The sequence below is a fragment of the Tasmannia lanceolata genome, unplaced genomic scaffold (assembly GCF_043159265.1).
Source record: "Tasmannia lanceolata isolate RefF3 unplaced genomic scaffold, GAP_Taslan_0.1 ptg000019l, whole genome shotgun sequence".
In the NCBI taxonomy this organism is placed as follows: domain Eukaryota; kingdom Viridiplantae; phylum Streptophyta; class Magnoliopsida; order Canellales; family Winteraceae; genus Tasmannia; species Tasmannia lanceolata.
Genome location: NW_027518696.1, coordinates 1,920,469 through 1,937,869, shown reverse-complemented (window position 1 = coordinate 1,937,869; position 17,401 = coordinate 1,920,469). Strand labels below are relative to the sequence as shown.

Sequence of the window (17,401 nt, the reverse complement as noted above, 5' to 3'; positions counted from 1 at the left end):
AAGAGGAAACAGTGGTGTGGTAATATCAAACATGAGGTATGAAAATATCAGACCATGGAATTGATAGTGCCACACCCCCTGCTTTTAGTGTATTTTAATGCGTTACACAGGAACCTCCTGCGCAACGTTGTGTAGCCAAGTTTTTTTCAATAAATACTCCCACATTATGGATTGTTGCTCTTTTTTTAGCGGTCAATTAGGAGTATTTATAGGATGTCGGGGCGTTGATTTTATTACTTCACATGGTCGTTTATGGAAAACCTTTATAGACCATGGCAATGGCAGGAGCCTCGTGCACTGGGCCGCCCTTTTAATGTATTTACCTTGTGGCCCATCATATGTATGGTCTGGATCATCCTATGGTGTTATCTGTACACTACTCGCCATATAAAATCTCATGGCACCCTTGTCCCTCATTATGTTATTGATTACGCGCTGTAACGTGCGACACCGTATGCGTATGCCTTCACTTCAAGGAGATTTTATATGGTGTAAGCCCTTAGAGTCCTGTATTTTTTAAAAAGTACTGTACGGACCACATCATAAGATGTTCCAAACCGTTCATGTGATGGAACACAAAGTAAATAGGTTGTGCCCCAAAAATCATTTGCATAAGACGCTTGACTAATTGAGTTCGTCTCACAAATGAAATACCATGACGAGTACTACCAAATGGACGGTCTAGATCTAAGCAATTTCATATGTGTTTGGGCCGAATGAGGCTTCTTAAATTACAACATATGGAAAGTTCTCGCGCAGATCGGTACTCGGCTTTGGTCGTTCGATAAAAAAAAATTAAAAAAAAAGCTATGGTAAATTCGCACCCTCTGTAGGATGATTCGCACCCCTTGTAAAGGGAAGAGGGTTTTTAAAAAGTCTCAACAAAACATCCAATCGAATTTAGATCTCGATCAGCTAGTAACCAGAGAGAACGGTAATAGGAGATCGGAACCGATCTTCGTCAAAAGAGAATTCCCCTTTTTTTTACCTTTTTCTGGTAAAAATCTCATCTTCTTCTAATTATCTCTCTTAGATTTTGCAAAATTATTCTGGTAGTAATTCTTGAGCTTTTCCTCCGCACCTTAAAAATCTTTCTCCTTTTTTCAATTTATACTCATAGAAGCTGAAATCTCAATTCGAGATTTTTCTTGCCCTAATTTTGTACTTTCACCAAATCCCTCGATCAATTTTTTGTTTTCTTTTTCTTTGTTAGGGTTTAGATGAATCGAATTATTTGAGCATCATTGTATCACGCTTCATTCTTGTGTTCTCGATTTTCAGTGTTGATTTTAGGGTTTGTGAGATCAGCTTAGATTTCTGGTAGTTTAGAACGGATTTCGCTGAATTCTTTACAATAAGGTTAAGTAAGTATTTACTGTAAGTTATATCGACAGTTTTATTGTTATACCAAAGCAAATCATTGAGGAAAACATAGAACTGTATATGTATAGACTTTGTAGTGTGATTCTGTAACTTGCAGAATGTCATGTGGTTTTTCTTTTTGGGGTTTAAGTCCTACTTTTCTTAATCTGTGGTATTTCTTGATGAGATATTACTTTTCTTAATCTGTGGTATTACTTGATGAGATATTTTATGTGATGGATCTTGCGGAAATTGAAATGATCATTATGGTTGAGTTGGATTTTGTCCAAGTTGTTTACTAGTAGACCAGAGTGTTGGTTGAGGTGTGTGCTTTGCATCAGTTATGCTGACTAAAAATATGTATGCATGTGGTAAGAGTAATAGAAGTCTAGTTTGTGTATTTGTTGAGTATCTTTGAGTGCAGGTCCGTGTTTGGACACCAGACTTGGCTTTGAGGCTTCTTTGGCTTGTGTAAGATAGTGAAATCTTCCCCAATTCCAGATCATTGTATCTGTACTTGTCATCTGATAGACATTTACCCGGTCGGCTTCCATTCTTATTTTCAATGACCCTCGTCCATGGCTGCAGCATCTCCTCCCTGAACTTCCATAGCCACTTCCCAAGCAGAGCGTTCTTGATTGCTTTCAATCTTCTGATGCCAAGGCGACCAACTCTAATAGGCTTGCATACCTCTTTTTCCAGCTGACCAAATGAAATTTTTCGTTTTTTGTCCGATCGTCCCCAAGGAATTTCTTCTTAATATGTTCAATATGATTTATTACACTCATAGGACATTTCATTACTGAGTGCTGGTAGATAGGAATATCAGCAAGCATTGCTTTAATTAGGGTAATTCTACGCCCACCCCCCCCCCCCCCCCCCCCCCCCCCAACACACACCAATAAAACCAAGTTCATTTTCCATGTGTCCAATCTTTTCTCCACCCTCTCTACTATAGGGTCCCAATCCTTACTAGGTCTCCCTAGGCACAATGGAAGACAAAGATAAAGTCATCTGGAAATGATATTCTGAGTAGCCCATTAGACCTGCTATGATCTCAATCTCGGCATCAATTGTATGGATACCAAGAATCCTAGATTGCAGAAATTGGTCCTCTGGCCCGTTACCACCTCATATCATTGGATGATAGCCTTTAACTTCAACACCTTTTCTACCTCTACAGTACTGAAGAGGACTATGTCGTCTGCAAACTTGAGATGGGACATCTCCTATCCTTGATTTCCTATCTTGAAACCTTCTATCAAACCATTGTTTCTTCCCTTGTCAATCATTCTACTAAGGGTCTCTACAATGATTAAGGCTAAGAACGGAGAAAGGGGGTTTTCATGTCTAAGACCCCTAGATGACTTAAAGAAGACTTTAGAAGATCCGTTGATCAGAACCAAAAAGCAAGCTGATGATACACATTTGATGAGCCAGGCACACCACCTGCACCCAAAACCCAATCTTCCAAGGAGATAATTCAAGCAGTCCCACTTAACTCGATCGTAGGGCTTTTCCATATCCAACTTGCAATCCCTAATTTTCTTTGTTTACAGTAGTAATCCACCACCTCATTTGCGATCAGTGCACTATCAAGAATTTGTCTTTCTTGGACGGCAGTAAACTGATTGCTTGAGATTATCTTAGGAAGAACCTTCTTTAGGTGCTTTGCTAAAACCTTGTACACGCATCCCCCTAAGCTTATTGGTCGAAAATCCGCTACTTTGATTGTCCCTTTCACCTTGGGGATGATGGCTATGAAGGTAGCACAAGTTCCTTTATCTAGTTCCAGTCCCTCATAGAAAGACTTGAAGAACCACAAGGCATCACCTTTGGCATAATCCCGGTGACTTTGGAAAAAAGCTACGAAAAATCCATCTAGGCCTGTGCTCTATCCCTGCTTAGAGCAAAATAGACTCATCCTGATCTCCTCCTCAAAGGGTTTTTCTAAAGAGACTCTTTCCTCCATCGTGCTGGACATCACCCCATAGGGTCTGGGGTGATCCATTCTCTCAGATGCATACAAGCCCTTATAAAACTCCACGATCTCCTTTACTATTGCTTCCTTGCCCTCCCTCAGCTCTTCGTCGATTTGCAAGGTGCTGATACAACTGAAGGCTCAACGTTATTGCAGTTGAAGTTCGCTTATGCTTTCAAGTCCAACAAATCAAACCCAAATAACTACTCTGCCCTAATGTCCGATGATGCGACTTTTCATGCACCTTGCTTGCATGTTCACAATCCAGGACACAAGCCTTCACTTCTCACAATCCTTGTTCCTACCATGTCCATCCTTGTTTAGTTTTTTTCCTCCATTACGGTTTTGCTAGGAAAGACTTCCCCCTCTACATGGACCCCTAAACGCTAGAGCATAGACCAACGCAAATCTGTTTTAATTAAGTATTGTCCATTCTACTACAACTATTTAATTTATAATCCTTATACAACTAGATTCCGAAATGGGTAACTATATTAAGACATGGTTGTGTAAGGGCTGCCCCAAGCAGCCTCCTAATGTTGCCGTGTTTGCTAAAGTAAGGATATATGGTCATTTAAAAAATGATGGTATTTTTTGTCCAAAAGCTGTCATTAATGCATTGCCTGTTAGGTCACTTGCTAAGGAGGGCTGTTAGGAATCTCCCCGACCCGCGGCATGTCTTCGAACCACTCAGTCACCTCCAATCAAAGAAATAAATAATGAAGCAATTATCTTATGTTTTGATATCTCAATCATGTGTCATTGTTTTATTCTTATATAAAAATGATAACTTACTATTGCCTTTGTCCCTTGAGTATCCGTGAAATTCTTTCTTTTACTTGGGAACTATACCGTTGCATTTATTCCTATTCTTTGTCTACTTTTCTTTTGTGGCCCGTGCAAGTTTAAACTTTAAAAAGAATTGCTTAAGGTGAGATTTCTTTCTTTAATTGTTCAACTGCTTAAGGTGAGTTTTCTTTCTTTAATTGTTTAATTGCCTTTGTATTTGAGCCCCCAGATGGACGACAAAAGATCCAGTAGTAGACAGGAGACAAGTTTTCAGGATAAACGACTGCTAGAAAGGGAAGAGGTAAACAGCAACCAAACACTTAATACTATGCTACTTCTTCTATTAAGGAGGACTGATGCACTCTAGTGTTTCAAATTATGCTATGTCGCTTCTTGGATCTATGGGTTTGTTCCAAAAAAAGGGTTTAAGTTTCCAAATATAGTTGGGGTCAGGTCAGTTATTCTACTAATGGATCAATGAATATCCATTAAAACAACTTGTAGTATTTGACTGCTATTTTATTTATTTTTCGAATGGCAGCTTGACTGCTAATTTGAAAGTGTGTTTCCCTCATCGAAATATTCTTTTGCTGCTGCAATAGTTTAGAGTTTTCTCAGTGAACTTTTTATTGCTGTCAGATCTATTTCCAGCAAGACCATTGAAACTCCTAGAACCATCAAGTGTGCAAACTAATTGATCAGGTGATGGAAAGGATTGACCTTCCCCTACGGCTGACACGAGCAACCTTCTCAAGAAAAGTTTGTGCAGGATGATTGTACAACTAACACTACTGACTTCATCTTAAGGTTTCTCTGTTTTTTTGTTTCATTCGACTTTGGAGGACTCCTTCCAATTGTTTCTCATTTTTCTGCTCGATAGCAACCGTGCCACTTCTTTCTAGCCAACCTTTGTGACTGACTGTCGGATCTTTGTGGCAATAATTACCACTATTTTCTGGCTTCCCCCCATCTTTCTTGGACTTAATCTAGTCTATCCCTCTTCCCCATAGAAGACTATACATTGCTTCAATTGGCCTGTCTTCCATCTACAGAAGTGTCCTGCACAACCATATTATCCTTAAAAGCTTGACATGTTGGAATTTTGAAGTTTCCTTGCACCACCCAAGTCCATTAAGATTTCATTGAGACCCTTCAAACCATATGGGTGCCATGTTGCTACTTCGATCATCGCACCCTTACGAAGTGTAACTGCTGGTCTGTTAAATGTGTAAATTGAGGAACACCAATCTCATATTCATGGTGTTAAAAACAACACCCAACTAGAACATCACAGACAACCTGAGAACTTGACATAAGGTTGGCCCTAAGTTTAAGCAGTGATATTTGGTGTTGAAATCCTCACACCAATTCCACGGAGAGCTCATTCACCAACAACTTTCTTGTGCAACTTATTTTTCTCTTGAAATGAAAATGAGATACTCGTGTTTCGGTTGGAAACCTATTTGAAACATTTTATTATGAAACATTGAGGTTTGCTGGTCTGGTACATTCAAACCAAATTATATTGCAACATGCACGCACGGCAACTTAAACCTATTAAGATAGTAAGGAGGAGGAGGAAGTAGTGAGTGAGAGTAGAGGAATGAAGAGAAAGACGAAGGGATGGGAGGAAGTCTTGAGCTTAAAAGAGTGAGTCAATCCACTGCCCCGACATTGTCATGCTTAGAAGTGCAATGCAAAATGTTCTCTTAGCGTATTTGCGCTACAAGTATATGTCTGCGGGCAAGGCAAGCCTTACCCAAGCAAACATCGAGCTGGCTAAGATGGTTCCTATCTGCGTGGATGCATGCATGACTGCTTTATATAGTAAGCTGCGAAGAATCCACAAGAAGTACGGAAATCATGCTACACATTTCACCGCTCCGCCCAGTTATACTAAGGATATTGAACTTCCTCTCCCTTTTGCTGATGCAATTCAACAATTGGTGTTTTCAAAACGAAATGTATGGAAACCAACTATGTGATGGTCCCCGTCTATCCTGAAAGCGTTAAGCATGAAGGCCGTTCGACTGAAGAATGGCATGCGTACCAGTACGAAGCTTTTGTTCCGATTTTGAAAGCGAATGGTGTACCAGTTAAGTCTCTGGACACAAAGGTCCAATTTGGCTCAGCTTGGTGGACATATCGTGTCAAGAAAGTATATTCGACTTACGACTACGAATGTATCCTCCCCCCTCTGCATTACTCTGATCATTCAGCGATTCTCGCATCTGTGTTCCTCATTGTCGATTCCGACAAAGAAGATGAACCCTGCCCGATTGTCAAACCGAAGAATGATGATGCAAACTATGGCATCAAGCTCAGATATGTGCCGAACGGTATCCAATTACGGAGTTTCTCTGCCCTCTGCAGATCTCCAAGCGAAGAATGGATGTCCAGTGCTAGTATAGTCTAGCCTTAACAATCATAATTTGTGCAAATGTTGTAGCGAACATTTAAACAATGGTTGTTTTGTATTTTCCCTCTTTTCACCTAATATTCAAATTTGAATGTTTTGAACTTTGTTTAATCAATGTGATGATCACGGTGTAGTTGCCTAATTATTTATCTATAATTTTGCACTATTAACAACTTGGTGAGTGGAGCTTGGCTTTCTTGATGTCTCAGTGTAGACATTAAGACGCTTAGTCTATGAGTTAGCGAAAGCACATTACACCCAATTCAAAAGAAAAAAGATCAAAGAGTGGTGGCAATCAGATGTGCCATCAAGTTGGGTGGTCAGAAACTTGCAAGTAAGCTGAGAAAGGTGAAGGATAAACTGAAAATATTGGTTACGAATACAGAAATGGAAATTGAAGATAACACGTTGGAGGTGCGAATGATAATAGAAATGAGGAAGAGGGGCAACTGTCGGAAGAGGACAGTCAAAAGTATGTGAAAAGTAAAAGACGAGCTGAGGACAATAATCATCCCAAGATAATTAATGGAAGCAAAGTGAGAGGGTGAAATGGCTAAAGAAAGGAAATAAGAGTACTACCTTTCCCACAACATGGTGAATGCTATGAGAAGGCACAATCACATCACCAGCTTGTTAATCAATGGGGAAAGAAATATGGACGTCTCATCCATTGCAAACGAAACTGTTTGGTTCTAAAAGGAACGATATGCATCAGATCTGCACTTTAGTCCCCGGTCAAATGTGTTGGAATGTCTCTATTGATGAAGCTAATTGGAGCAAAATTGAAGAGTTTACTAAGAAGGTTGAGGAAGTGTTATTCGCAATGAAGGGGGTAGAACTTTTTTTTTTGAAAGGCAACTTTTATTAATAACAAAACAGTACAAGCAGGCAGGGACAAGATGTCCCCAGAAAAGAAAAAATTACAATGTTTTCACAGGAGGCCATCAATACCCGACTCGATTTGAATTACGAATCGAGTATCAGGTAGGTCTGCCCCATCTTTAGCCAGGACATCCGCTACAGTGTTTGCTGTTCTCCGACGGTGTCGCAGTAATGGATGAACCTCCCCCACTAGATCCCGAATTTAAGGGGGTAGAACCTTGGGTGTGCATGTTTTTTGTATGTTCTTTTTCCATGTTTGTTGGGGGTTCATAAATAAGTACTTAGTCATTTTTAAGGGGTTCCACTAGAGATCTAGGTTGGATACCACTAGAGATCTAGGTTGGATATGGCAATTGTGCTCGATGTTTAAAACTCCCCTAGTCAGTCAGGCCCGACTCAGCCCCCTTGTAACTTTTCTGAGTTCTCGTCTGAGTTTCAAATTTTGCCCAATCAAATCATTCAAAACTCCTTCGACTTGAGAGAGTTGAAGAAAATTTGACCGCATCAACAATTTACTCACTTTTACCTTGGCTGAGTTCTCATTTGAGTACTAGTTTTGCAACACATGATTCCAACGAAAGAAGGAGCAGAGATCTTAAGGATTACAAACCAATATGCTTAGCAGGGAGTGTGTCTAAGATTCTTGCGAAGGTTTTTAGGCAGAAGACTTGGAGGAGACTTGAAGGAGTTTTGGAATTCATCTTCTCGCGGGCCCATCTGCTTTTAATACTGGGAGTCAACTACTGGATAGAGCCTTAATGGCACATGAATGAATTGATGCTCACCATAAAAGTGGAACAGGAAGAATTATTTGTAAGATAGATATGGAGATGGCATATCATAAAGTGAAGTGGGCCTTTTTGAATTATATGTTTGGGAGACTTGGATTTGGAGATGGTGGATGAGAGCATGTAAGTCATTGGCATGGTTCTCGATTCTTTCCAATGGTATTCCGAAAAGCTTCTTGTCAAAGGTATATCAAACAACAACTTCAGGAATACTAAAGCGCAAAGGCAAGGCACCGGTAACTCTTTCTTTGTTTTACCGAAAGGCTAAAGATTGGTATTCAAATCGTTTCAAGTGATGCATATCTTGATCCTAGTGATGGTTCCCAGGGCTTTGATGAGTGCTTATTGTGAAGTGGAGGTTTTAATTAGAGGAAGTAGTAAAGGTTGATGACTTGTAGGATGATTGCTGCTTTGGTTTTTGACTTGGTGAAGTAGCTTCTCAAGGGATCTAGAACCAAGTATGTTTATTTTTAGGGTTCGTTTAGTTGTAGAAAAAGGAGTGGTTTGTAGTAGTATATGTTAGACCTATCATTCTTATTATCCACTTATGCGCTTGTTTTATTTTATGCACGTCATTTGTTGTCTTTGGTATTAGTTAAAATGTCATGTTTGCTAAAAAAAAATTACTTTTAAACAATTTTTGGGATTGAGACGGCTTTTGGATGGATGTTTGAAGTTCTCAAGCATTCCTTGCATTATGGAACATAAATAGTTGCATTTTTTAACTTTTTTGTCTCGGTGTTTAGTTATCTATGACTGCTTCATCTCATCCCAAACCAAAACCTTGTGGTTCTCTTCATGCCTACTTTTGTGCCCATGGATTTAAGAAATTGAAAGGGAAAATAAAGAAAGTTCGAGCTCTTTAATGCAATAAGATATTTACTTTTTGTGGTTCGGTGTTGTAGGCTTATGAAGATTCCCTTGTCGAGGATTTGGGAGAGGATTTTCGTCTGCCAATCAATCACAGACCCACAGAAAATCTTGATATGGATGATCTGGAGCAAGCTTCATTGGACACACAACTCACATCATCCAATATAGGGTTTAAGCTTCTGCAGAAGATGGGTTGGAAAGGGAAGGGCCTTGGCAAAGATGAGCAAGGTATTTTCTCCTTATTATTGGTGCCATATTCTCTATTATCCATTTATGAACTTCCATTAAGTACAAATTGCACGCTTTCCCCTTGATTATACTATTCAGATTGCTTTAGTTTGGAGTGGATATTTTCGTTACAATCTGCAGTTATTAGTCTTGTACTCGTAATTTTATGCATGAATAGGATGCAGTTCTTTTTCACATTAGATAGATAGCTATCAGTGTTGGCCCTTCTTTTATGTGCAAAAGGATGTTGTCATCTGTATTTTTTCTGCTAAGCAAGCAAACGGTTCTCCAGAAATTAAGTATACAGAGTGAGCACCAGAACTTAGTGTTTAGACTTTAGGCATACTGCAACCTCCAACGGACCTCAAAAATATGTGTTTATAAAACATTGTTCTGGGGTTCATAATTTGTCTATTCATTTTAGGGATCTTGACAATTTAAAATGCATAATGATATCCATCATGTTATGGCTGTAATAGAACTCTTCGAGGACATGCATCAAATTCCTCTAAACATTCCTAGGTTTCTAGAGAGACTCAATGCATAATGCATTTGCATCGGTTTAGTATTTAAAGTTACTTTATTATTTATATGGTGCATATATTCAGGCATAGTTGAGCCGATAAAAGCTGGGATTAGAGATTCAAAGTTAGGTGTGGGGAAGCAAGAACAAGATGATTTTTTTACTGCCGAAGAAAATGTTCAAAGGAAAAAACTTGATGTTGAACTAGAGGAGACTGAGGAGTTTGCAAAGAAGCGTGAGGTATGTCTTCAGATGTCTACTTTTATCCACTTGTATTTTTATTATCAGATGCTGTGAGGTTGATGCATGAATTCTTCTGAAACCTACATCTAATAGCAGAAGGCTGCATATAGCATATATGTGTGTTGCCTTTTGACGGGAATGATATGTGATAAGCGAATATCAACTTTGGAGGGTCTTGAGAATTTCGTGCAGTTTTTATTACCTGGTGGCTTCTACTGCCTGCTTCGTGCACATGGTGAAAATCCAGGTCATAGCAGAGCGTGAGCAGAAAATTCAAACTGAGGTGAAGGAAATACGCAAAGTCTTCTTTTGTGATCTCTGCAACAAGCAGTACAAATTGGCTGTGGAATTTGAAGCTCATCTGAGCTCGTATGATCACAATCACAGGAAGGTAAATCCAATTGATTTGCTTAAAACATCCATGAATCCTTTTTACAATTGATCACAACCACAACTTTGTGTTCCTGCTCACCCCCGAAAACTATGTGCCCTAATGCCTATGTTTCTTGGTTAAGCGGGAGATGGGGAGTCAACAAGAATCCCATTAAAATCAGAATGCAAATTTTATGAATTGCACCCAAAATCCAAATAAATTGCACTCAACTAGCTGTAGTCTCTGTCTAATAATCTATTGGGACAACATTTGCAGCGGTTCAAAGAAATGAAGGAAATGCATGGTGTCACGAGTCGTGATGACAGGCAGAAAAGAGAACAGCTACGTCAAGAAAAGGAAATTGCTAAATTTGCTCAAATGTATCCATTCATCTACTACTTTTCTGTCACAACTCTTTTTTATAATAAGTTTTATATCTCTTCTCCCTTTTATTTTCCCTCGATGGATATGATTTGCTTTTTTATTCCTTCAACACCTCAACAGTGCTAATGCCCATAAGCAACAGCAACAACAACAAAAACAAGAGGAAGAACAATCTGAAGTGCCTCTAGTGTCCAGTACAGTGAGAAGTGCTACTGCACTTGCGGTTCAAGATCAGCGGCAGACATTGAAATTTGGCTTTTCATCAAGAGTAGGTGCATCAAAGGTTTGTCCTCACAGAACGTCTCTTGGTACTTTTCTATAATTATTGCATAGAAACCATTCCAATACAGAGATGAAACTAATGCTGTATGACTTCTTGTTATCCCTTTAATTTATAATTTATAAAATAGTTTTTATTTCCCACATTATTGTGAATTCCTAGATTAAATTTCATAAGGCTTCAGGCAAAATATATATCTGTGGCTGCTTCTGGTTAGTATTTTCCAAGAGATTTAATATTGTTATGTACCAAGGAATTGACAAAAAACAGATACTAAGGTTACAATTGCCATGTTTGCCCAAAACCTTGTGAACAACAAACTGATTTAGCAAACTAATTTGCAAATTTTGATACTATCCTCTCTTCACTTAAATAGGAAGGTAGCAAGCAACGACCTCTGTGTAGGTTGAACTTACTGCAAGCCACGCAATCTTGAAAGATATTTTTCCCTAACCTTATTTGAGGATTTTTGGACCATTGCATCTGGACGATCCATGTAGGTTGAACTATTGCAAACCGGGCAATCTTCAAAGATAATTTACCCTGACCTGGTTTGAGGATTGTTTGAACCATTGCATCTTGATTCTTTGCTCCAGGAACCTGGCCTCTGACATGCCTTTGTTGCAGGTAAACATTCAAAAGCGCCATTGCCTGGACAGCATTAGTTTCCTCCTCTTTTACTTGTCTAACATTTTGTGGGTTAAAAACAATAAAGTTTAACAGTGTGCAGAACTTTTCTTTGTGGAAATTACTCTTTATTTCTATTTAGATCATAATTTTATATAACCCATCACCAAAGCGAAAAGATCATACTTTTTTTAATCTTCCTCTAACCTCATTTGTATTTGAGAATAATATGGTGTCTCCATGAATTATTCCTTGGAGAGATGGAGAAGGCAAAGCGACATGTTGGCAGCACCCACTGTATAATTGGGATCGCATTCTTCAGATGGATGAAGAAGCCATACAATGGTTCATTTGACTGGAAAACAACAAAAAAGATGTTACGTGGTTTCACTTTATGGAAGTCCTGTGAGTGCAGTTTGGGTATACTGCATACAAGGGCGTCCATGGTGCCTAAAAAACTGCGTCAACCATATGTAGTGCAGGAGTATCAAGCTATGTGCGAACTTAGAACAACTTTCCAATCGAGTGGCGTGGACCAAATTGATTCTCGTGGGCTATTTTATCAATGATCTAAAGGATGAGATTCGAGTGGATGTACGGAAGTGTTGACCCACTATGATGTTAGAAGCTATCGGTTTGGCTCATTTATAGGAGGAACAAATTTCAATCCAAAGGCATCAAATGAAGGCAGATTCTGGGCACATGAGTTTTCTTAATCCTACACTGTCTACATGCCCACCCACTACTCCCACCAACGGAAATGAAAGATCGTAGAATGTAAAAAAACAACAGCTTTTCCTCATGGAAGGTAGCTGGTCCGAGGATTTTGGAGGGCTAAGGAGTATATAAAATCCTCCAAAGAAGATTCTGGAGACTAAGGATCTTCTTGATGAATTGCATGGGGCCAAACATTTTTCGAAACTAGGTGATACAGATATTAGGATTTATTTCCGTATTATTTAGTTTCTAGTATTTTTATTTCCATGTTATTAGTTTCTAGGATTTTATTTTCTATGTTATTTAGAATTAGGGAAGTTAATTATTTTCCATGGAATTTTTTTTACTTTCCTAATTCTAAATAACATAAAAAATTAAATCCTAGAAGCTACTAACATGGAAATAAAAATACTAGAAACTAAATAATACAGAAATAAATCCTAATATGTGCATCACTAGGGTTTTGGTCTAGTTATTTTCAAATTCATGTTCCAAAAAACAGCCTTCAAAACTCATTTCAACCACTTCTAATTATGCCTTTTGGACCGGCGTGTGCGCCTTTTGCATTTTAAAGCTTGATGAGTGATGTTTTTGTCCATTTGTTGGTAAAATACAAAAATAATGCTGGTTCTAAAAGTCCAAGTTAGTCAATATCCACCTTGAGGATGGAGAGAAAGATATGATGGCTGGATTGCTTGGGTGTTCCATGGATCACTTCTTAACCACTTACCTCAGCCTTCCTTTAGGTGTGGGGAGACCAAAGAAGAGGACTTGGGATCCAATCGTGGAAAGGAGATTATCTAATTGGAAGCGAAACCTTGTGTCTTTCGGGGGCAGAATCACCCCTATCAAAGCAGTCCTCGCTTATATTCCCATCTGGCACTCATCGCTTCTTAGATACCAATTAGTGTGATTAAGTGCATTGTGCAGATTCAAAAGAAACCCTGTTTGTTGTGTTCGATGACAAAAAAAATTCACCTAGTTAGTTGGGAAGAGCTGTGCAGACTGATTAAGGCTGGAGGGTTTTGCATTTGCCAGTTAAGAAGTGTCAATAAAGCATTGCATGGTGAGTGGTTGTGGTGGGTTGGAGAGGAGAGGCATCATCTTTGGACGAGCATAATTGAAGGCAAGTACGGGGCATGTCCTGGAAATTGGGTCACTGATAATAAGTACAAAAGTAGTGACTTAGGGGTTTGGAGGGACATCGTGAGACACAATCATAAGTTCTTGAAGGCATTAGATATAGAGTGTATGAAGGAGACGGAGTAAAGTTACGTCTAGACAAATGGTGTATAGGAACATCTCTCAAGGACATGTTTCCTGATTTCTTTAGGCTGGCTTCTAATAAAGACGCTTTTGTTCAGGATTGTTTCAACAAGATAGAGGACCAGATTGCTTCGAAGCTTGGCTTCATGAGGAATTTCTTTGACTCACAAATCAACAGTCGCCCAGCTATTAGATATTTTGGAGCGTATGTACATTGGCAATAATGGCAGCGATAAAGGTGTTTAGATTTGGAACACATATGGGGTGTTTAGTGTCGAATCCTTCTGCCTCCATATTATTTCTAGCCCGCTTTGTTCACATTTGGTCGAAGTTTGGAATATCACTGCACCACGTTGAGTGTGCTTTCGGATGGACTACCATCCTTGACAAGATCCTGACAATTGATCATTTGCGCAACCGACAGATCCTGATCATACTGGCTTTCTTTGATGATAAATACTGGTCCACTAACGACCTCGGCTTCTTTTTATTAAAAGATCAAAGAGTTCATTTGGCGAGACCAAAGTTGATTATCTTGGTCAGATTACTTCTAAAGGAATTTCAGTAGATCCAGGCATTATCACGAGTATGTTGCAGTGGTCACGACCAAATACACTGAAAGGTTGCGTAGATTTCTCGGGTTTACCAGGTATTACTATAAGATTGTTAAGAACTAAGGGCAGATCAGCACACCTCACACTACTGTACTCCATAAGATACCTTTTAAATGGTGCCTTGATGTAGAGCAAGTTTTCAAAGCCCTAAAATAAAGGTTGTACCCAGATGGCCACAGAAGTACAACCTTTATTCTATCGTGTTTAACAGTAAGAAAACTTGCCCCTATGAAGTGAAATATACTTCATCATTCTTATTGTATGTTGTTGCTGTTCTCATCAGTCACACACATGGCTAATATACAAGATGACTACTGCATATTTCCTCATTCTTATTGTATGTTGTTGCTGTTCTTCATCATTCCTATTACCCTCTTGCCGGCGCCGTTGCACATGGGTACTGCATATTTCCTCTCTGTATCATGTTTTTATCAGTATTGTAGTTATGTATAAGATGACTTTCGAAGGCCCGAGCCTTGTTGTGGTGGCTAAAATGGTTCGTGGAGTATTTATTTTACCCTTCTGTAGTGGAGGGAGACTCATCTATCGTTATAGCGTGGACAAAGGACTCGTCTCCTGGCTCGTGGGAATTATTAAAAATGATTTTGGAGATCCAAGTTTGCTGTAGGATTTTCTGTCCCCAATTCTCTTGCATGCTTCCATCAGCAAATGAGGAGGCAGATAAACTCCCCAAAGAGGGAGTGGAGAAACTAGGCAGGAAAGTAAGAGTCACAATCTTTGGGTAACGGATGTTTGATGTATAGAGCAGATCAATAGGTACAACAAAGATTGTAATTGAGTGATTTGAAATCATCTATTTATTGTCGGAAATTAATGTAGTTACCAAAAAAGTTGCCAATATAAGATGACTTAATCCCAATGTTCTAAAAAGCGTTGGGCGGAGCTGGGCGGAGCTGGGCGGCTGACTGACCTCCCAGCGCCCAGGCGTTTTGAGGCGCTTTTCATTTTTTTTAGATATTAATATATTTTCATAATATCTTACATTTTTTTATATAAAATACAAATACTTGAATACATAACAATCCAAACAATTTTATGCATAAGCACTAAACACTAAATAATAACAAAAAGTCAAAAACGCCCGGGGCCTGGGCGGCCGCCTAATAACGCCCAGGCAGTGAGACCGCTTTTTTAAACGCCCAGGGCATGGGCGATGCGTTTTTTCTACGCCCAGCGCCTAGGCGGCCGCCTCTTAGAACAGAGCTTAATCCAGGAAGTTGATTACTTAAAGCTCGTGCATCCAAAGCATTTTTATTTATTTATGTCTAATCCAGGAAGTTGATTACTTAAAAGCTCATGCATCCAAAGCATATGTTTTTATTTATGTCTTTGTGTTTGAAACCACAGAGAAAACCACCATTCTCAATATTTGTTTCATGCTCTCTGCAGGCCTCGTTTGGTGGCATCGCCAAGAAGCCTAAAGTGACTGTTAAGGTATCCTCTGTTTTCGGTGAAGACAGTGATGAAGAAGTATGATGGTATCATTTTCTAGGATGTAGCTAAGAAAAATATGCTATACCATAAAAGAATAACTGTAACTATCATAACTTCATTTGCCTTATCTGTTCTCATAAATATAGAACAGGGAATGCTAAGTACAGGCACACACTACACCCAGTTGCAGGCGGTTTGAACCAATGTTTCAAAATGGGGATATTAGCTAGAATGTGGCTAAAGAAAACCATAGTCGTGTGGCCCAATCAAGAATTTCCGCGACGTGGACAAAGGAGTTTTGATTGACTTTTTAGGGCAAAACATGGATTTGGACAAGAACTCAGCCAAGGTAAAAAGGTAAAAGGAAGTCAACAATGATCAGGGGGAGTGTTGAAACTGTGGTTTCAACCCGTGGATCACCTTAGAATTAGAAACTTTGTTTCAATGTGCTTAACTGCCTAATAGGTTGCTTTGTCTATTGTCTTCAGATTGCACTTAGCATTCTCATATAAACATTTTATTTAGCATGACAGACTCGTGCCAAGGATGTTCCTAACAGACATCCCTATTGTGCCACGTGTCCTGCTGCATTTGTTACCATTTTTAATGACTAGAAACTCCCTGTATTTCATATAAAAAGGCAAAAATACTCTTACTTTGATACACATGGTAGTATTACGATAGCTGTTTGAGATAACACGGACACAAGCCGTCTCTCTATCATTTTCCCAAATTGGGATTTGCTAAGCCTGAAGTGCGACAGACCAGCCACAAAAAGCCTTTTGTGATGGATGCTAGCAGTTCCCATATTTCTTTACTCTCTTTTTTATAGAATTTGAGAGAATGAGGAATAAATAGGAAATAATTATTAAAAATGATACCTGAAAAGATAATATTGTGGCATCACCCTTGGTAGACCACACCAAGACGAAGCAATCTTTAGGCCTTGGTTGGATTGCAAAAATCTTCTGTAAAGGGAAAATATTTTTGAAATTTCTTTCATTTTTACACACTAGAAGGATAAGTTGAATAACATCCCTCTATTCAATTTTTAATTTTTATCAAGAGAGAACTTCAATTCATGATGACATCCCTCTAAATTAACCATGTTCATGTTGTTGCCTTCATGATTCTAGACCTTTGTGTTCAATCGTGATGAGGAAAAACACATGCACTAAATAGGAGTTTGCCACTCAAAACAAAACCCAAAAATAAAGGTTAAAACTAAACTCAAGAAAGGTGAGAGTTCGCCTCTCAAAATAAAACCCAAAAAGCGAAGTGAACATCCCTAGGCATAAAAACTGTACTTGAAGTCCATGCGTGGAACCAACGTTCATGATGATCTTAAATTGAGTGGGGCCACCACGGCAAAATCCATTTAGTGGACCATCATGAAACAATTCTTTGCTCCATGTTGAACAGAGATATAATTTATAAGTTTAAGGACTGTTTGGATATCCATGTTTTAGTTTGAAAGTGGTGTAAACTTCTGGATTTCAAGCAAGAAATCCAGGTTTTAGAAATCTAAAAGGACACACGTGACGATCTCCTAATCTCTAGTTCGACAAAAACAAGGGTGAGAAATCAGAAAACAACG

General features: G+C 39.0%; 1 protein-coding gene across 2 annotated transcripts; it reads left to right on the top strand.

The window, feature by feature from the left end:
* The first annotated feature begins 784 nt into the window (after positions 1 to 784).
* On the top strand, positions 785 to 16,467 carry LOC143852650 (D111/G-patch domain-containing protein). Of its 2 annotated transcripts, none has more exons than XM_077362152.1 (8): positions 785 to 997; positions 4,355 to 4,433; positions 9,127 to 9,322; positions 9,931 to 10,085; positions 10,336 to 10,479; positions 10,738 to 10,841; positions 10,966 to 11,128; positions 15,760 to 16,467. In XM_077362152.1, the coding sequence occupies exons 2-8, from the start codon at positions 4,362 to 4,364 to the stop codon at positions 15,844 to 15,846; spliced, it is 921 nt and encodes a 306-aa protein (XP_077218267.1). In that variant the 5' UTR covers positions 785 to 997; positions 4,355 to 4,361; the 3' UTR covers positions 15,847 to 16,467. The 2 variants fall into 2 exon arrangements, with proteins under 2 accessions (XP_077218267.1, XP_077218266.1); XM_077362151.1 differs by having other exon boundaries at positions 786 to 997; positions 4,362 to 4,433.
* The last annotated feature ends 934 nt before the right edge of the window (positions 16,468 to 17,401 follow it).

Coding starts and splice junctions, on each gene's coding strand:
- LOC143852650 (XM_077362152.1), top strand. CDS start 4,362: ATGGACGACAAAAGATCCAGTAGTAGACAGGAGACAAGTTTTCAGGAT. Junction 10,842..10,965: donor ATTGCTAAATTTGCTCAAAT/GTATCCATTCAT, acceptor ACACCTCAACAG/TGCTAATGCCCATAAGCAAC. Junction 11,129..15,759: donor CAAGAGTAGGTGCATCAAAG/GTTTGTCCTCAC, acceptor TGCTCTCTGCAG/GCCTCGTTTGGTGGCATCGC.